The sequence below is a fragment of the Panthera pardus genome, unplaced genomic scaffold, assembly GCF_024362965.1.
Source record: "Panthera pardus isolate Hobbes unplaced genomic scaffold, ASM2436296v1 HiC_scaffold_2, whole genome shotgun sequence".
Taxonomy (NCBI): Eukaryota; Metazoa; Chordata; class Mammalia; order Carnivora; family Felidae; genus Panthera; species Panthera pardus.
In genome coordinates, this window is record NW_026526765.1 from 81357279 (window position 1) to 81378801 (window position 21523).

At 43.5% G+C, this 21523-nt stretch overlaps 1 protein-coding gene across 1 annotated transcript; it reads left to right on the forward strand.

The window, feature by feature from the left end:
* Nucleotides 1-1252: 1252 nt before the first annotated feature.
* On the forward strand, nucleotides 1253-9342 carry GLRX (glutaredoxin). The gene is made up of 3 exons (XM_019428836.2): nucleotides 1253-1548; nucleotides 5933-6052; nucleotides 8086-9342. Exons 1-2 carry the CDS (start codon nucleotides 1342-1344, stop codon nucleotides 6044-6046), a joined length of 321 nt encoding a protein of 106 aa, XP_019284381.1. The 5' UTR covers nucleotides 1253-1341; the 3' UTR covers nucleotides 6047-6052; nucleotides 8086-9342.
* The last annotated feature ends 12181 nt before the right edge of the window (nucleotides 9343-21523 follow it).

Genomic DNA, 21523 nt, shown 5'->3' on the forward strand with positions numbered 1-21523 from the left:
CCACCTCTTGGAAAGCATTTCAGTGTAAAACTTCCTAGGGGCACTGGGTGGCTCAGTCAATTGAGCATCTGACTTCTACTTCGGCACGATCTCCCAGTTTGTGAGTTCGAGCCCCACATTGGGCTCACTGAAGTCAGCCTGTCAGCATAGAGCCTGCTTCCCATCCTCTGTCCCTCTCTTCCTGCCTCTCCCCAACTTGTGCTCTTCCAAAAGTGAATAAGTATTTTAAAAATAAATAAAATAAAATAATAAATAAATAACTTACTTCCCGGGGAAAAGGATGATTCACCTTCAAAGGTGGCTTTTCCTTGATTTATGTATTTAACTTACTGCACACAGAGGGGTCAGAACTGAACCTAGAACAGAAGACTCCACTCCCCCCCACTAGGGACTGTGGGGTGTGCAAAGAACATCACAACTTCCTGTCTTACAGCCCTTGCTTCATATCTTCGTATCTTCATATGCTTCAGGTGAAGGTGGTAGGAAGGGTCACAAACAGAGGGTTAAACAGAGAAATACACCCTCATTAAGCCTGCAGTTGAAATCAGGGGTGGATGTTGGAATTTCCTTTCATGGAAAACTAATGTTCAAGGGTCACAAAAGCAAATGCTTCTGGCCGTCAAGGAGCTACCTATCGGTAGTAAACCAGAGTTTACTATCTGCCCTGTGGGGATGGAATGCAGTTACTCAGCCCCAGCAGCTGCCACAGGTCACTGAGACCAGACTTTTCAGAGAAAGGTTGCAAGTCCAGACTCTTTTGTGAAATCTCTGGATTTCTATGTGTTGGGAACTAATAACCATCAACCAGACCAAGCAAAATGCCCAGGGGAGCGACCTCAAGATGGATGCAATTCACAATTTCAGTTTCACTTCCTCTAAAGTGATTTCACTGTGTTCTGTTTCATGAAAGATTCTGTCTCTGTGTGAGTTTTTGCCCTCTCTGGGAGGGAAAACAAAGATTTGACTCTAAGGAGTCACTGCTGGCTCGGCCCCCTCCCTGGGGCTGGTCTGCATACTTTATATGCTTCTCCGAAGGGTAATTTGACTGTGCTCTCTGCCAAAGGGCAGGTGCTCCTGAAAGAGCTGAGGTCACACTGCCACCCTGGGCACAGCCACTGATTAAACAGAAGTATGCATTCTTCTCTGCATCTCTAGCTGATGAATCATATGAGACTGACATGACATTGGATCTGTCCCTTTAAAAATCCAGCACGCTGCTGGGCAAACTCCTCCTCCAGGGAGGTTCCTTTAAATAAGCGCCAGCTGGCCAGGCCACCGGTTTACACTCGGAGCATTACCTGCCATTGAGGATTCCTCCCCTGGAGGCGGCTGCCTGTCAGCATGGCTGAAGAGTTTGTGAACTGCAAAATCCAGCCCGGGAAGGTGGTTGTGTTCATCAAGCCCTCCTGCCCCTACTGCAAGAGGACCCAAGAGCTCCTCAGCCAATTGCCCTTCAAACAAGGGGTTTTGGAATTTGTCGATATCACAGCCACCAGTGACACTAGCAAGATTCAAGATTATTTGCAACAGCTCACTGGAGCCAGAACAGTGAGTTCTCAAAGGCTGGGCGAAAGCTCTCAGATTCCTTTATCTTGTGGGGGCTGTGCACAGGATATGCCTGCCTGTGCCTTTCTCTAGGACACCGCTAGGGCTCCGTCACTCAGTCGTCACTCAAGGCGCGGGAGGGCTTTGCGGGGTGGGGGAGGGCGCCAGAGAGAAGACACTGCTCCAGGGACCAGGCAGCTGGACTGCAGCCAAAGGTCCTCGCAGACCCTATGCTGTGCGTCTGGGAGCACGGGTCCAGCAGCTGTCTGTTGAGCCATCCCGAATCTTTGTTTCAAGCACTGCCGGGGAAATGACAGTTTTCAGCTTGCAGGGCTGGGGCTAGAAGGTGGGGTGGAGGGGCCGAGTGTGATCCGTATGGTTCTTTTATGAACATGGGAATCGTGTGCGCTCTTTGTTCTGTGTTCACTTGGCCAAGTGGGATTTGCTGTCCTTCAATCTTTTCTTTAAGCTCTTTATTACCCAATTAGTTCATTCTTCCATATCTTCTCTAACTCCTCCCACTGGAAAAATCTAAAGGCTCATTATTTGTCCCTTCTTCTGAACTACAGAAGTTTCCAGGCTTGTCCTGGTAGGAAGTTCAGGGGCCAGAGTTTCAGGCTGGCTCTCACAATGGCTTGCTGTGTGACCCTGGGCAAGACCCCACCTCGATGATCCTCAAGGACCTCCCTGGCTGCAAGATCAGTCTAGCGCAAGGCACCTCCAAGTCCCCTTTGCTCTTAGACCGTGAGCCCCACTAAGAACTGCTGTTCTCTACCTCAAAAGGTTTCCTCTTCCTCAGCACCCATGACTTCTGGTGGGATGGACAGCCAACCAGGTAGCTTCTACCAGTTGTGGTACTGGGTGTGGTAACTGCCTGTCCACCAGCTCACGCCAGCCCTTCTCGGGATGCACGTTCTCAGACACAGCATTTGCAGAAGCATGTACCCTAGTTCCATTCTAGTTTGACTCAGGATTTTCTCTGGGTTCTGAGTATAAAGCGTTAGAGGCTGTTTATCCTTTCTTCTCCTGTCAGAAATCAATGTTTTGGTACAGAGGGAGGCTAAACCTGTTAGCCTATTGCTTTCAGGGTGCCAGTTGTGAGCTGAGAACTCTTGTCTCTACAGCGGGAGGGCTCATTGGTCAGAGACTCTTGCTGCTAGGCTGGAACGCCAGCTGTGCAGGCTGCCTGGAGTCTGAAGAGAAAGCGGTGCCCAGGACCCCCGCAGTGATGGGTGGATCCCTCTCAGCCAGTGGTTCCCAAATGTTGCTGCACATGAGAATCACATGAGGAGCTTTTTACAAAATCTAGATGCCCGAGTCATTCCTCATACATGTTAAATCACATGTCAGAAGAAGCAGCCAGCAATAGTTTTAAATCCCCAGATGAAAGGGTACAAACTCTCGGTCTTAAGACGGGTAAGTTTTGAGGATCTCGTGGACAGCATGCTGACTGCAGTTAAGAATACTGTACTGTGCTCTTGCAATCTGCTATGGGAGGAGATCTAAAGTGTTTTCACCACACAGATGCAAAAGTTAACTATGTGAGGTGATGGATGTGTTCATCAACTTGATTGTGGTAATCATTGCACAGTGTATATGTATATCAAAACATAATATTGGAGACCTTAAATATGTACACACTTATTTTTCAATCACACCTCAATAAGGTCAGGGGGGGGAAATGTTTGTGATCCTCAGGTAATTCCAAAGTCCAGCAAATCTTGCGAGCTACTTCTCAGCCTGGCATCCTCTATTCTTTAGCAGGAGAAACCTCTTCATTCAACACATTTTTTTTTTTTTCATTTCTTCATAGAGCAACACTTTTTCATGTGGTCTTAAGTCTATTTTTGAAGTTTTAAAAATACTTCTCACAGGTTCTTGAGTCCTGAATGCATTCCTCCAAGGTAAAGAACAGATCCTTTTAAGGTGTATGCTTCCTGTTCCCTAAGAGTGAAGGGTTTATATGCGAAGAGGCTGGAGACCTGAAAATAGTTGCTATCTTACTTACCCTGTAATGACCTGTGGTGACTGCCCACAGTAAGAGCCGAGCAGGACTTGACTTGATGACAGAAACCTAGGTCTTCAATCAGGCCCTGTACCTGAGCAATTGTTTTGGTCTTACTCTGGCCAAAGCTCCTAGATCGGCATCTTGGCTTATTCTTTCTCTAATGCCCTTCTTTTCTTTAAGTAGATCCAAGTTCCTGAAGTTGATCATTTTCCTTCTCTCTGAAGAACTTCTTTGAACATTTCTTGCAAGGCAGATCTATTGGCAACGCATTTCCTCAATTTTTGCTTGTGTGACCAAGTATCTCTCCGTCACTTTTGAAGGAGAGTTTTGTTGGGTACAGCAATTTTGAAAGCACCGACTACATACTAGACACTCTACTGGACATTCGAAAACTGTTGTGAACAGAACAAACAAAAACTCTTGCCTTTGTGGAACTGACATTCTAGTATACGTGAGAAGTAAAACAGTATGGCAGAGGGTGGTCAGTGGTAAGTGCTATGGGGAAAAACTAGGTAAGAAAGGGAGATAGACAGTAGGCAGCAAGGGACAGCTTTCAATGGAGTCATCAGGGCCTCAATGATGTTAGTAGATCTCAAAAGGAGGTGAGAGAGCAAGGCATGCAGAAATTCAGCAGTAGAGTATTCCAAGCAGTGGGAACAGCACATGCAGAGGTCCTGTGGTGGCTGCATGCCTGGCAAGCAGGTCTGTGTGTCTGGAGCAGTGTTGAGCTAGTAGGAAAGTAGGAGGAGATGAGGTTGGAGAGGTAATGGGCAACAGGCTGGGAAGGCCTTTTCAAGCTATCATAAGGACTGTGGCTTTTAAAGTGCAGTGAGATTCCACTGAAGAGTTGTGAGCAGAAGAATAACCTAATGTTCGTTTTGAAAGGGTCACTGGTGGCTGGGGGGAGGGGGGGGAAGTGACCGTAGGAAGGACAGCATGAAGGCTGAAGCTGGGAGGCATCTGGAGGCTAGAGCAGTTCTTCAGATGAGAAATAATGGTGGCTTGTCCCAGGGACTTAGCCAAGGAGGTGGTGATGAGTTTCGGCAGTTGCCGAGCTGGCTCTGAGCAGCCTGGAGCACAGAGGAGGAGCCGAGCTGGGGCTGGATCCCCTAGAAAGGTGTGCCAGGAGAGTACAGGCCCCAGTAACAGCAAGCTTGCTTTCATGGTGGCGTTCACTTTCTGCTTCTTGACAGTAAGAGACTCTCAGGTTCCTGGAAGAGGCGGCTGGGGCCAGGAGGGGTGTGCACAGAGCACGTGTTTCTCCTTCCTCAACTGAATCAACAGATTGTGGTTCTGTCACCACTGCCCCCCACGCTGTCACATGCAGCCTGCAGTCAGCTCTGCATGTGGGTTCCAGTCAGTCACTGCTGTGCCTCAGCTGGTTTTGCTCTTGCTTAGAGGGTGGGTGTAAGGGCAGAGGGGCCTCTCAGCTCTCGGGCAAACCCCCGTCTTTGCCAGATGGTGTGCAAAAACTCCACCCTGGAGACAGCCCGATCATATCTCAGAACCTGTCTCAGGTGGCTGGGGGCTGTTGCTGAGCTTTGGGTTTTCAAAACCTCACTTACTGGGGAGGAATAAACTGCTCAGTGTCTACCGGTCATTTGCAAATATGATCCCTGAAGCAGAGGAGTCCACATTACCTGGGAACTTGTCAGAAATGCAAATTCTTGCGCCCTACCCTAGACCTTCTGTATGAGAAATTTGGGCAGGTGGGAGAAAGGTAGTAGAAACCTATGTTTTAACCAACTCTTCGGCAGTTATGATGCCTTCGATGACTCATATGTGTCACAGGGATACCAAAACAGGTGAGCTACAGCATTTAAACATCTTATGATAGGCCAGGAATGAAGGGAGAGTCAGATATCACCACCCCTTTACCAGCTGAGGACAGAGCACACAACAGAGAGAAATGACTCTAATATACTGTGAATCTGAACATCAGGGACAGAGATCTAATGCAAATACTTGTCTGGCTGTATTTAGAAAAAACTCCTTCCTGGTTGTCCTGGCTCAGTCTGCATAAGGGCTCAGGTGTGGCCCCATCTGCAGAGAAACCAGCATTCAATCAGGGTGGTCTCCCTGCAGCCAGCCGAAATTCTTTTCCTGAAATGTGTTTATGTGGAGTGAAATTTTTAGGTCATGGGGACAAGCTAGACAAACCTGTGCACAGCATTCTCCAGCTGACAGACTTGTTGGCTTGAAAATAATTGTTTAGTGAATAATTTCATGCTTCTAACCAGAAAGAATATACATGAGGAGGTTGTAAAGTGGTTTTAAAAGCTTTGGGTCATGGGAAATGTTAGAGGAAGGATAAGATGCCATTCTTTCTAACCTAATGATGAAGGGCCTTACCTATCTTGGCTCGTTTGCTTTCTTTAGGTACCTCGGGTCTTTATCGGTAAAGACTGTATAGGCGGATGCACTGACCTAATGGATATGCATCAGAGTGGGGAGCTGCTGAAGCGGCTAAAACAGATTGGAGCTCTACAGTAATTACAGGTGAGTGAAGGGCAGCACGCCCGGCCAGGAACAGTGAGAGATGGTGTAATTCTACTGCTGTGTGTTTTTTTTTTTAAGTTTATTTATTTATTTTGAGAGAGAGAGAACACCTGTACATAAGTGGGGAAGGGGCGAAGAGGAGGAAAGACAGAATCCCAAGGAGGCTCTGCACCCTCAGCGCAGATCCCGCCATGCAGCTCAAAGGGACTCAGACCCACAAACCTGGAGATCATGAGCAGAGCCAAGATCTAGAGTCCAATGCTTAACTGACTGAGCTACCCAGGTGCCCCTGCTATGTTTTATTATAATCCAGAAAGACACTTTGGCTAGAGAAAGAGTGATGTGGGGTGATCTCAACAACTGTGATGTCGGGGCACCTGGGTGGCTCTGTCGGTTGAGTATCTGACTTCGGCTCAGGTCATGATCTCACAGTTCCTGGGTTCAAGTCCTATGTTGGGCTCTGTGCTGATAGCTCAGAGCCTGGAGACTGCTTCGGATTCTGTGTCTCCCTTTCTCTCTCTGCCCCTTCCCTGCTTACACTGTCTGTCTCTCACTCAGAAATAAATAAGCATTAAAAAAAAAAGAACTGTGATGTCATTTATGAGCTTCCCATTTTACAAAGAGATTGTGTCAGTGGGAGGAAATGCTTTCACTAACTCTTCATTTAACAAATACTTATTGAGCACTTACTACATGCCAGACACTGTACTAGGCCCTGGGAATATGGTGACAAACAAAAAGATAACATGGAACTTACATTCTAGAGAGGTAGACCAACCAAAAACAAGTAAATAATTCCTGAAACAAATTAATAGAATAATGTGATAGAATGAGGCAGGGGGTAGGGAGCCAATTTAGCTAATAAGCTAAGGGAAGGCCTTTCTCAGCTGGTGGAGCTGAGACCTGGTTGACCAGAAGGGGACAGCCATGTAAAGATAAAGCCAAAAAGGTTTTCAGGCAGAGGGAAGAGCAAGTGCAAAGGCCCCTGGGTGACAAGTATGGAATATTCAAGGAGCAGAAAGCAAGAACAGATTGAGTGAAGTGCATGAGAATGAGTAGCAGCAAGAAATGTGGGTGGGGGCAGGGTGCACAGGCCATGGTAAGTAATTTGATTATTTTACATGCAATGTGAAAGCAATGTTGTTTTGCATTGCGTATGTTCACACTGAAAATCAATTCAATTTAATTGGCTTCCCAAACATTGAAACAAAGCTTTCTACAGCTGTCACCCAAAGGAAATCATTGGCTGAATGGAAAGCCAGAGGGTGATGACCTCCTGAAAAAGGAACCCGGGTACTTGTGGGGTCTGAGAAGCTCCTCTTTCCCCCAGCTCTTGTTACTGTGAGCTAGCTGTTAGGTAGGCCACACAGAGAGACTTGGTGGTTTTGATCAGTCAAAGGAGACTTTGACTAATGTATAGTTCTTAGACCAAATATTCTTTGAGGGGTGTTTATTAAAAACTTACATTTGAGCAATGCACATATGTAATTTGTGGTGGTTACTCAAAATAGAAACAGAAGTTTTATAAAAAAGTCTGAAAAAGTGTAATTGAATACCTTGAAATAAAGTGGCCAATATCAGAAAGCTCCTAATCACAATTCTGCATCACCACAGCCAATGAACACTATGTCTGTTTGTGTTAGCCTTCTGGCCTCACCCCGTGTACCAAAGCACTTAAAAGCCAATTAACTGTGGTGCCAAATGTTTCCTATTCCGGAACACTTTTTAGCAATGTAGGCTTAGATTAAAAATAGAAGAAAACTAATGACTTACCTGGAGAGATATGAAAGACCACTGCCCCCACTACGTCTGTGTTGGGGTGGGGATTTCAGTCCCTTTTATTCACAAGGTCTCTTTATTTATTGTCCTTCAGCATTATATGATCTCAGCATTTTGGTGCCAACTGTATCTCAAGGCTATCTGTAACAGATGTGCTTAAATAGCAAGAGTAATTGTTCTGGTAATGAAAGAAAAATGAAGGGAATTTACCTTTCCAAGAAAATCCACTTCTTTGTATTTTGTTTTCCCGGCAGGGCAGACGCCAGGATGATACCCCCTTGAGAGCTGGATGGCATTTCAAAGGAGGACCACACTTCCTGGCGGATGGATCTGGGGCTAACGGCCACAGCAACTGTTTACTTAAAATTCTGAAATGTGTTCACCCAAAAAAAAGGGGGGTGGTGGATTTTTTGGCAAAAACAGCTTTTCCTTCTTTTGACTCAGTATTAAAAGTGGACCAACTTGCCCCAAACCACAGGTTAGAGAAGGTTGATAGACATTTTGGGTTTCTTCTCCATTGGCACTTTGGGTTCCAAAAGACCATGACAAGTTATGGCTTAGGATTGACTCAGTGACCCAAAAGACGTTCTTTCTCTTGGGCACATGTCTCTTATGTTCTCCATAGGCTAGGACCCCTCTACCTCTAAGCCAGTGTTTCTCAACCAAGATTACTCCAATCCTCTTTAGGATTAATCTATAATTGGTTTCCTGCTATTGCCTGAAAGTTACTTGGTTGAGTTTAGCTTGATAGAATTTGCATTACAAAAACAATAGGTATTTTGAATGTGCTTTTTCAAGTTATATGTGTCTCCCAGTCATTATCCCCAACTCACCCCATCCTATCTTGGGAATCACTGCTCTGAATCTGTGTTCTAACCTTGACAACTCACAGATCTCATAGGACATGTTCAACAATTCTGTTGAACCAGTACAGAGACTCTGTACTGGGTCTTGAGGACCCAACTTGGGAAACACCACATGAAACGTTAAGCACTGTTGGTCTTCACTTGGTGCCACAGGGATCAGAGGTATCAGTGTAGCTGCTGCAATCACGGGGTTCCTCTGTTATGGAAGATGGTCATCCAGGCAATCCGGAAGAAGAGTGTATTGTTTAGATTATGAACAGGAGTCAAATGCAACATTTAAAATGTTACCACAGGAAATTTACAAACCCTTTCCCCAAGAGTATGTCTGTGAAAGGGGCCAAATTTGAGAAACATGGTCCTAAATGATTGTCTCTCCCTCCTTTGTCCTTCACTCTGTGAAAACTTAAGAGTTCTTCATTGTGAAGTTTGATCTAGAACTGCAATATTAAGTTAATTTCCTTCTGTGGTCTCTAGTGGGAATGGTTAATTTCTTTTTGAATATCCAGAGATGACAGTGATTTTTGCCTAATTCTTTTCTATGTTCCCAGTATCTTAAGGAATGGTATTGTGAAATACACCAAATTAAAACTTTATTCATGTTTGTTCTCAATCATTATAAATAAAGGCACATGCTATTATCCTTCACTAAGTACAAATGGTTGATATGATTTTTAGATTTCATATTGAAATGACAAATAGTTTGAATATGTCAACACTAACCTATTGAATAATGTTTAGAATTCAAAAACAGTCTTTTTCATTTCACATTCTATTTTTCCATGTCTTACCTAATACCCTTCAACCAGACTGCTGTCCATGATTGTGCAAGTTACACGCTGCACAACACTGTGCCCTCCAGAGGTTGTGCGGTATTCAACCTGCAGTCTGTGATCCACTCCAGACCATTTGCTAACACTTTCTTTCACACTTAATCCTAAGATGCCCTTTCTTCCCCTTTGATTTACTTTCAAACTTTTCCTTCAAGGCCTGATTAACAGACCATCTCCCCTGTATATACCCTCTCTTCTCACTGCTTTTGACTATAAAAAACTATTGCTCTCTCTTCTGTATCCCAAAGCACTCTGCATATAGGTACTTCAAAATTCTCACTGGGTTGAATTGAAGTTAATCCTCTGTACTGGTCTTGCCACATTCAGAAATACTCAAAGGGAAGTCTCAACTTAAACATCTTTGTCCAGACTCTAGCACAGAAGATCTATTTTATCAAAGCAATACATGCATGAGGTTTAAAATCTCAAACAATACTGAAACACTTAGGTGGCTCAGTCGGTTAAGCATCCGACTCTCAATTTCAACTCAGGTCATGATCTCACGGTTCAGGGGATCAAGCCCCACATTGGGCTCTGCACTGACAGGAGCCGGGTTGGGATTCTCTGTCTCTCTCTCTCTCTCTCTCAAAATAAATAAACTTAAAACAATGTCAATACCTAAAGTACTCCTGACTCCACCCATCACAAAAACCCCTGTCTGACCACATATTTATCTGTTTCATTTAAGCCTATCTAGAAATACTGCAAGATATATTAGACATATATGAGTATAGAATGCATAGCTCTATTTAAATTACAGCCATGTATCTGCCTCCTAGGTAAAGAAATAAAGCACCTATATAACAGAGTACTTCTAAGGTACTGATAAAGCACCAGAGAGGCCCATGTGCCCCTTCCTAACATATCCCCTTCCTCTCTCCACAGAGGTAATCACTAGCTCACTCTTGTTGTAATCATTCTGATATTTCCCTATGGTTTTACTCCTTAAATATCCCTAAGCAACACATTTTAGTTTTGAAAAGCAGTAACAAACACCAACCCAGCTGAGTAAGGCAAGGACAACATTATCATAATCAGGTGAATGGCCCCAGGAGAAGATAAGCTGAATAGAGGCTCTGGGTCCTAGACTGGCTTCAGCTTCCCTAGGAGTTTACCAAAGGGGCAGCCCCTGAATACTGGGCACCCCATCGTTGGGAAAGCTAGTGTGTGAACAAATACTGGGCATCCTCTAGAAATAGAGTCAATGGAAGGGGGCTGCTCTGCCTTCTCTCCTTCCATGGCCCAACTCCATTTGTCAGGAGCAGGTCAAAGCACACCACTTCTATGCGAGTGCAGCATGCCTGTGCCCCCTCCTAGCCAAGTGCGTGGTCTGAAGAAATGTCATCAGCACAAGGCAAGCTAAGTACAGTTAAGGATCTGCTTCAGGCTCATTTGGGTACTCTGTGCTCAAGTTAGGGAAAAAAAAAAAAAGGATACAAACTGGAGAACCACCAAATGGATAATTACACTGCTCTGGTCTGGGCTGGTTGCCCTCTATGTCTGGGCACACCTCTCTTCCCTGTGAAGGAAGGATCTCCTTTGCTGTCATTCTGGGTACTCTGTTTCTCTCCTGGGATGGATCTCCTATTTCCCACTCTCTGTACATATTTGTTACAGCTAAACTGCTTTAACAACGATGTAGTATTATGATAGATAGAAGCTTGTTTCTCTCTCTCATGACACTCAAGAGACAGGCAGGTGGCTTTACTCCACAAAGTCACAATCAGCCAAGGGTTGAATGCACCATTTCTGCTCACATCCCATTGGCCAGAATTGATCTATGGTCCCTGTTAGCTGCAAGGGAGGCCAAACAATGGTGTCCCCAATGGGAACCCCTTGCTCTGCTATAATTCAGAGGTGTCTACACCAAAAGAAAGAAGGGGAGAATGGTTATAAAAAGCAAGTTATCAGATTGTGACTTTCTCTTTTTTCAGTCTTTTTTATTTGGGAAGGCCGTATATCCTCCATGGTTTTTAAGAAAGAGAATGGGAAGTAAAGTTGAAAAACCTTGCTTGGCTAAAAATGCTTTTATCCTACGCTTACATTTGATTGATAGTTCATCTGGCTATAGCTGCTAGTTGGAAATCATTTTCCTCCAAAAGTTTGAAGACACTGATCATTGTCTATTGTTTTCAGTGCTGCTGTTAAGAAGTCTGAGTCATTTTGATTCCTAAACCTTTATAGATGACCTGCTTGGTTTTCTTACTTGTTTTGTACTGTGGAAGCTTATACAATCTTCCCTTTAAGACCTGTGCTCTGAAATATTACGGTGATATGCTTTGGTAAGGGTCTATTTATCTTCATTCATTTTGGGGGCTCCTTGAAGGTTTCAAGGGTCCATCCGCAGTTTTATTGGATTATTTCATAGATACTTTCCTCCCCTCCATTTTCTCTGTATACTCTTTCTGGAACTCCTAGCAGTCAAACATTGGCTTTCCTGGACTTGTCCTTTAATTTTTGTTATATTTTCTCTTATTCTTTCCCTGAGGGATTTACTCATCTTCATCTTACTTTTCTATTGAGTTTTTAATTTCTAATATTATGTTTTTAATTGCCAACAGCTCTTCAGTATTGTCTGAATGTTTCTTTTTTGTAGAAATGTTTTTGTTTCATGAATGCGATATCTTATCTCTCTGAGGTTATTGTGTTTTTTTTTAAACTTTTACTGAACTTTTTCCAACTATGATTTTTCTTATTTCCCAGAGTTCTTTCTTGTTCTTAGTTGTTTTCATTTTTTTTCTTTTTCCTCTTGTTCTTGTTTATGAATGCAAATGTTTTTTTTTAATCTCTCAAAGATACTAATTATAGTTGTGACTTATTTACTTATTGAGAGAGAGTGTGAGCCAGGGAGGAGCAGGAGAGAGAGAGAGAGAGAGAGAGAGAGAGAGAGAGAGAGAGAGAGAGAATCTTAACCAGGCTCCATACCCAGAATGGAGCCCGATACGGGGCTCCATCTTACAACCATGAAATCATGACCTGAGCTGAAATCGAGTTGGACTCTTAATCAACTGAGCCACCCAGGTGCCCCCAGTTGGGGCTTTTTAAAAAGCTCTCTCCTGATTCTTGCATTTTCTCTTTTCCCTCTGAGTCCCTATTTTCCATTTCTGCTTTACATTTGAAGGCCATTCAATGTTCTGCTCTGAACAGGTGACATCTGGCCGTCTGTTCATATTTAAGAATGAGGCACCAAAACCTGGTTAGACGATTTGTGTGCACAGATTGGGCTCGTCAACTGGTGGCCTTCACCACAGTCTTAGTTCAAATTCTACCTTTTCAACAAGGCCTCCCACAACACCTGACTTAAAATTTCACGTGGCATTCCCTATCCCTCTTCCTTGTTTTGTTTTTCTTTACAGGATTCATCCCCTAATACAATGCATAATTTATTTTGTTTACAGTCTGTCTTCACTAAAATATAAGCCCCTTGAGATCAGGAAATTGTGTCTGCTGATTTACTGCTCTATCTACAGCATCGAGAAAACTGGCTGCACGTAGTGGGCATTTTGATAAATATCTGTCAGATGTTAGGATGAATACATCAATGAATAAATGACTCAATCAATGAATGAACGATCATGTGCAGATCCCTCAATGTAGAAATGTTTTTGTTCCTGGGTGTTTTTCTTTTAAGCTGTTCGGTTTCCCCAGTGTCACAGCTGGGGCGTCGGGTCTTGCTGCCAGGTGCTGGCTGCCGAGCAGGGGAAAGGGATTTGGCAGCTTCTGGGCCAGGGTGCAGTCTCTCATGTCCTTTCCTGGTTTCCGTCAGCTCCTGGCTGAATAATTCTCTGTGATACTCAGGGAGAAAAAGGAGTATCATCCAAAGGACACCAAGACGTTGGCACAAGGGGTTTGCAAAGAAGGCAACAAGAATAACCAGGCAAAAAAATATAAATAAATCATAGCCAAAGCTCTACTCCTTCTGTTTACTTTAAAAAGAAAGTGATTCAATCTCCTGCGGGTGTCTCATTTTCGTAACGGCCTGCAGTCTGCTGCTTCCAGCCTGGGCCCTGGAGTGGGACACCTAACAGCCATTCCTCCAAATTCCAGGGCTGTCCAAAGATGGTCCTTATGGGGAGACAACTCGCAGGGTGACAGTGTGGTCTGTATGGCCCAGACCACACTATTTATATCCCCAGTGACTATTTTTAGGCCATTATCTTAATATTTGGTTGTAAGAGAAAGCCACACGCCCTAATGCACTGTACCATAGCAATTGTTAGTAGGTCCTGGGATGTATGTTACAGAACCTGGCTCCTGAAATGTTTTAAGTAAAATTTCTTTCTTTTCTTAATAGTCTTTTCTTATTAAATACATTAAACATTTGAAAGAGTAGAATTTAATCTTGCCAATTAATGGGAGAGAATTCTAGCCTGGTCCCTTTAAACACAGGTGATATTTAAATTCAGGTCTATATTTATACACAGATTTCTATTTTCTGTCCCCAGGGGACTTTTCTGGTGAGCTGTGCAGAGCTGAGGGGGGAGAGGAGAAGAAGGGGTGTTAGGAGAGCCAATGAAGGTGCAGAGCTTCGTGTCACCCTCTGGGGTTGCCCCTAGTGCACCTGGGTTTGATTCTTTATGGCTCTTCCTGCCCAGTCAAGGCCCCCTCCCTGCTAGCAGGGCTGAAGTAGCCTCCGGGTGCCTGCAGCTGAGCTCACTCAGGGAGAGAGAACTGCCTTCTCAATTTTCTCTTGTGTGCCTCATAAGACTTCAACTACTTTATACATAAAATTACAAGTTGTTTTCAAGGTGAGGTACTAAGGTATTTATTTTTGAGAGAGAGGAGAGAGCACACAGGCAGGTGAGGGGCAGAGAGACAGGGAGGCACAGAATCTGAATCTGAAGCAGGCTCCAGGCTCTGAGCTATCAGGACAGAACCTGACGTAGGGCTTGAACCTGTGAGCTGTGAGATCATGACCTGAGCTGAAGTCAGATGCTTAAGCAACTGAGCCATCCAGGCGCGCCACCCCCCCACCCCGTCCCTTATTCTTTGTTAAAAAAAAAAATTAATGTTTATTTTTGAGAGAGAGAGTGCAAGCAGAGGAGGGGCAGAGAGAGAGGAAGATAGAAAATCCAAAACAGGCTCCAGGCTCTTTGCTGTCAGCACAGACAGCCCCAACATGGGGCTCGAACCCACAGAGATGAGATTATGACCTGAGCCAAGCCAGATGCCCAACTGACTGAGCCACCCAGGCACTCTATTTGCCTTTTGCTATTATTTTTCCAAGTCATCCTAAGGATCGGGTATGAATGTTCTTTAAGACAATCTGCCCTGCCTTCTAACCAGAGGTGTCAGACACAGACCAGAGGATCCACTCTGGGAAGGAAAAACCAACAACTCCTGGGAAGACCAAATCAGAGACTTTGGCTGGAAGCTGTGGCCTCAAGGCCCGTCCCCTAGCATCTAGAATGCAATCCCCCTCTGTGGCAAGAGTGTGCACACAGTGTTGACTCTGATTGTCTTTAACCAGTCACCTGAGTGGAAGATGTCACTCACAAACACAGTCATTGGATGACCAGAGAGTGCAGAGTGTGAGGGAAGAAAAGGATGGATTACAGGCTGCCCTCTCAAAAGAGAAGAATGTGAGTAGCCTGAGACAGAAAAAATGTAAGCTAACCTGAAAGTTGCCGTGGTTCTTTTCCCAACCCAGAAAGCCTGAGACAGGCAGCACCAGAGAAGGGATAAATGTGGCTCTGGGCCATTTTTGATGACAACTTATCCCACTCAGTTATGTCCTAATAGACTGTCCTTAATATAACAAGGAAAACTCCCCTTGTCCAAGTGAGGGTTGGAGCAATGAACACAAAGTGGCCCTTCACGCACACCTGAGCTGGCCTAAGAAGAGAAATATCCCTTTGTGAGAATCTGGGGAGTGAGGGCTATGTGCTCCCCATAATGAGAGGATCTTTAGTGTGAGGCCTCTTCTCTCCACTGATTATTCTTTGGCTTGTGGAGAGTGGACCCTGTGACCTACAGAAACCTGGCATGGTCTCAGGGCTGTTGACAGGGTCAGAACATCCACAGATGTTCCCATTTTCCACAGGTATATACAAAGACGTACCTTTCTATGTATCTTTTACTACATCTATTTTTTTTCTAGTATTTCAAAAAAGGTGAACAATTGGTCTACCAAGTTAGAAGTTTTTCTTAGTTTATTTTCTTGTATGGCAACAGCAGCAGTGAATAAAAGATAAATTCATTTAAAGGATCACTGCATGTACATAGAATTATCTCTTCAAAATAGTTAATTTACTTAAAAAGAAAAAAAAGCATCTCAGCAGTTATAGTAGCTTTTGACCATTACTGTTTTCTCAGTGGCTAAAGCATAACCACTACATGTGGAGAGGCTGTGGTCTGTCCCATCTTTTAATATCAAAAAAATGGGGAGGGGAGTATCCAGAAGTTTGGAAATATCAGAAGCTATTGTCCTATACCAAAGAGATGGCTAACACCTGGTTCTCAACCTTCCTATTTGCACAGATCAGAATCTAGAAAACAGCCACAGACTAAAGGTAGTAGCAAATAATGGTTAACTCCTATCAAAGTCAGTGTATAATGAATTTTATCCCATGTTTCCCAGGCATTTTTAAAAGGTTATAGAATCTACCCATTGGCTGGAATAGGAGAACATAAAAGTCTGCATGCTATGATGAAAGCAGCTTAGATAGACTCAGCTGCTATCACCGGAGGCCAAGCTCATTCTATGTTTTGAACATGTTTTCACTCATGTGATCCTCCCAGTGGCCCTATAAGCCAACTATTATTGATGAGAGAGTGTGGGGCAAGCTGAGGGCAAAGTACAGGCTAACAGTACCCCCAACCCCAAGGTGTAATATGTGATGTTCCTCGGACACTCCTGGCTACCCAAGAACATAGGAAAGAGCTTTAAGTGCTTGCCATGGTGATGCAGGAAACAAAAGCAAATGAAAAATTAAATTTCCTTACTGCGAACAGCCCACTGACAAGTCCTTGAAACCAGCAGAGTGACCTCCCTCTAGGAGCTCAGTTGTCTCGATAACATTTTGCTAGGGGCAAAAGAGCATCTTGGCTTCACATTATCCCAACCTTGAGCATACTGTAAGTCTACTTTAACATATAAAAATTCCACTGGAAACTTCCTTTATCTCAACTCTCCCAGGGTATATGCTGGCAATCACACTCCAAGCCTATGGCCCCCTGATATACATCTGAAAGTCTCGTGACTGAGATTTTACCAAACAGTAATAAATGGTGCTTCCCTAGCAACAGCTCACCCCCCTCAAGATCCTGGAAACCTCGTTTCCAAAATAGCTTAGAGACCTACTCTATCCCTGACCCCCTCCCAACCTGAGGGCACATAATCAGTTACCCATCATGACCCCAGTGCAGCTCTTTCTGGCCACGGGTCCTGTCCCCATGCTTTAATAAAATCACCTTTTTGGATGTAAAATATCTGTATGCTGAAAACTATAGAAAGCTTATGAAGGAAATTGAAGAAGATATAAAGAAATGGAAAAACATTCCATGCTCACGGATTGGAAGAATAAATATTGTTAAAATGTCAATACTACCCAAAGCTATCTACACATTCAATGTAATCCCAATCAAAATTGCACCAGCATTCTTCTCAAAGCTAGAACAAGCAATCCTAAAATTTGTATAGAACCACAAAAGACCCCGAATAGCCAAAGTAATTTTGAAGAAGAAGACCAAAGCAGAAGGCATCACAATCCCAGACTTCAGCCTCTACTACAAAGCTGTAATCATCAAGACAGCATGGTATTGGCACAAAAACAGACACATAGACCAATGAAATAGAATAGAGACTCCAGAGTTGGACCCACAAAAGTATGGCCAACCGATCTTTGACAAAGCAGGAAAGAATATCCAATGGAAGAAAGACAGTCTGTTTAACAAATGGTGCTGGGAGAACTGGACAGCAACATGCAGAAGATTGAAACTAGACCACTTTCTCACACCATTCACAAAAATAAACTCAAAATGGATAAAGGACCTGAATGTGCGACAGGAAACCATCAAAACCCTAGAGGAGAAAGCAGGAAAAAACCTCTCTGACCTCAACCGCAGCAATTTCGTACTTGACACATCCCCAAAGGCAAGGGAATTAAAAGCAAAGATGAACTATTGGGACCTCATGAAGATAAAAAACTTCTGTACTGCAAAGGAAACAATCAACAAAACTAAAAGGCAACCAACGGAATGGGAAAAGATATTTGCAAATGACATATTGGACAAAGGGCTAGTATCCAAAATCTATAAAGAACTCATCAAACTCCACACCCAAAAAACAAATAATCCAGTGAAGAAATGGGCAGAAAACATGAATAGACACTTCTCTAAAGAAGACATCCGGATGGCCAACAGGCACATGAAAAGATGTTCAACGTCACTCCTCATCTGGGAAATACAAATCAAAACCACACTCAGATACCACCTCACGCCAGTCAGAGTGGCCAAAATGAACAAATCAGGAGACTATAGATGCTGGAGAGGATGTGGAGAGACGGGAACCCTCTTGCACTGTTGGTGGGAATGCAAACTGGTACAACCGCTCTGGAAAACAGTGTGGTGGTTCCTCAAAAAATTAAAAATAGACCTACCCTATGACCCAGCAATAGCACTGCTAGGAAGTTATCCAAGGAATACAGGAGTACTGATGCATAGGGGCAATTGTACCCCAATGTTTATAGCAGCACTTTCAACAATAGCCAAATGATGGAAAGAGCCTAAATGTCCGTCAACTGATGAATGGATAAAGAAATTGTGGTTTATATACACAATGGAATACTAAGTGGCAATGAGAAAGAATGAAATATGGCCCTTTGTAGCAACGTGGATGGAACTGGAGATTGTGATGCTAAGTGAAATAAGTCATACACAGAAAGACAGATACCATATGTTTTCACTCTTATGTGGATCCTGAGAAACTTAATAGAAGACTAGAGGAGAGGGGAAGGAAAAAAAAAGTTAGAGAGGGAGGGAGCCAAAGCATAAGAGACTCTTAAAAACTGAGAACAAACTGAGGGTTGATGGGGGGTGGGAGGGAGGGGAGGGTGGGTGATGGGCATTGAGGAGGGCACCTGTTGGGATGAGCACTGGGTGTTGTATGGAAACCAATTTGACAATAAATTTCATATTAAAATAAAATAAAATCACCTTTTTGTACCAAAGACATCTTCAAGAATTCTTTCTTGGCCATCGGCTCCAGACCACTCCACCATCACCCCAAAACTTCATCACTATCACCATCATTTCTGTTCTAAAGATGCAACACACAGAGAGGTTAAGTAGATTACCCAGGATCTCTCAGCAGAGCCAGGATTTGAGTCCAGGAGGCTTCCAGGAGCACATGTGCACATACTTACAACCACACTGTCCTTCACTAGGCCTTTCACCGTGAGGAAGACCTACAGGTATTTCCTGGTCCAAAGGAATGACTGAAGGGCCTTCGCAGGCCTCTGGGTGTTGAGCCACAACCACAAGAAATGATCAGATACTTCTCCAGCATGACTGTCTCTTAGCTCAGGGTTTCCCAGAATAGATTCTTCGGAACACTGGCTCCAAGCCACATTGATAAATGTTACATGAAAAAAGGGGTCTGATGGTCAAATGAGTCTGGGGAATGCTGGGCTGCACAACTGGCTGGCTGCGGGAGTTGCACTCATTTTCAAAGTCTATGTATTTTATCTGATAAACTTTAAGAACTTATGCACTTGAGGACTTCCAGCGTCCAATTCAATATGTAAGAAGCTTAGACGTTGACACTTCACTTTAACAAGTGAAAAGCTGAATAAACCGAAACATTAACGGTGTTTCTTAGATCCGTAAGAGACATGAAGCCACAGGTTAAACCACTGCCCTCCACATTGGAGAGACTGACAGGCAGATACAGAGAATCACAACTGACCAGAGCAGGGAGCTCCATGAGGATTAGTGTCGGTGCAGGGAGACCTGAACTATAATCCGTGATTTGCTGGAGGCCCAGTGTGGACAATCTAAGAGTTAAAAACTCCAGGGAGCCCCCACTTTTTGTGAGGTCTGCTTCCTATTTTTCTAAAGAGATTCTCACAGTGAATATTGGAGAAAAGTGCCCTCATGCTTCCAGCAGGGGGAGGGGAGAAAAACAAAAACAAAAACAAAAACAACTTTGACATGTGCCACTGTCAGTGCCACATGAACACTGTTTTTCTTAACAAGGTCTATTCTCTCAGGAGTTAACTCTTTAACTTGGGCCTAAACTGCTGGGCTTTTATCAGAAGCTAACTGACCTGGGGGAGGCGAAAACCCACCTGTACTCCCTGTAGTCTTCGACAAAGGAAAAAGGAAATGCTCATCTCCATCCGTCCTATCGTACCCGGCTAGGGGAGGGGGGATGACATGTGAACCTTACAGTCCAGAAGCACAGGCTCACTAAAAACTGACACCTACCAAAAGGACTGTGGAAGGCTTCCCCTCCCCCCACACATCATATAACCACATTATTGAAGTCTTATTTACAACATTTACCCAGGACATCATGAAAAAATGATACGGTGTATTAAAAGGCAAAAAGCACAGCTGGAAGAGAGAGAGAGAAAGCCTCAGAACCAGATTTAGATATGGCAGGGATGTGGGGATTATCAGGCTGGGAATTTAGAACAACTATGATTAATATGCTAAGGGTTTTAGTAGATAAAGTAGACAGCACACAAGAACAAATGGCAATGTACACAATGAGTTGGAAATTCCAAGAAAGAAACAAAAAGAAATGCTAGAGATAAAAAACACTGTAACAAAAATAAAGAATGCCTTTGATGGGCTCATTAGTAGACTGACATTTGCTATGGTCTCAATGACCCTATCCCCCAAATGTACATGTAGGAATTCTTATACCCAATGTGAAGGTGTTAGAAGGTGGGGCTTTGGGGAGGTTATTAGGTCATGGGAGTGGAGTCCTCATGAGTGGGATTAGTGCTCTTATAAAAGAACCCACAGAGCTCACTAACCCCTTCCACCATGTAAGGACACAGTGAGAAGCCAGGACCAAGGAACAAGGTTCTCACCTGGCATCTTGATCTTTCTAGCCTCCAGAAATGTGAGATACAAATCTCCTGTTGTTGATAAGATACTCAGTCTATGGTAATTTGTTAAGCAGTTCAAACAAACTAAGATGGAGGAAAGAATCTCTGAGTTTGAGAATATCTCAAAGGGAACTTCCCAAGCTGAAAAGCAAAGAAATAAAAGACAGGGGGGAAAAAATAGAGAGCAGGATATCAAAAAACTATGGGACAATTATAAAAAATGAAATATATGCAAAATGGGAACACCAGAAAGAGAAGAAAAAGGAACAAAAGAAATACTGGAAACAATAAGGACTCAGAATTTCCCAAAATTAATATGAGACACCAAGCCACAGATCCAGGAAGCTCAGAGAACATCAAGCAAGGTAAATGCCAAAAAGCTGTCTCTAGGGATATAATTTCGAACTACAGAAATATAAGATAAAGAGAAAACCCTGTAAGAAGGCAGAGGAAAAAAAATATCTAACCTATAGAAGAACAAACATAAAAATTACATCTGACTTCTTTTCATAACCCATGCAAGCAGTAGGCTGAAATACTTAAAATGTTGAGAGAAAAATCCCACCAAGTTAGAATTCTGTGCCCTGTAAAGTTACCTTTCAAAAGTGAAAGAGAAATAAAGATTTCCTCAGACACACAAAAATGGAAGGAATTTGTTGCCAGTATTCATAACTGAACCAAGAGATAGCAATTTATCCAAAATAAAAATAGCAACAATGTATTTGATTGCACGTGCTTAGGTATATAGTATATGGACATACGTAGGCTTATGTGTAAGTGAAACAAGTGACAGCAATGATACAAGGGAGGGAAGGGAGAATGAGGATTTGTTTGTTACTTATGTGTGAAGCAATACAGTGTTCTTTGAAAGTGGATTTGGATTAGTTGTGAAATGCATACTCAAACTCTAACACAACCACTTGAAAAGGTAAGAAA

Bases quoted from the DNA above. Each gene is read 5' to 3' on its own strand.
- GLRX (XM_019428836.2), top strand. From the start codon at position 1,342: ATGGCTGAAGAGTTTGTGAACTGCAAAATCCAGCCCGGGAAGGTGGTT. The intron at 1,549-5,932 runs GTGAGTTCTCAA...TGCTTTCTTTAG, and splicing joins AGCTCACTGGAGCCAGAACA to GTACCTCGGGTCTTTATCGG.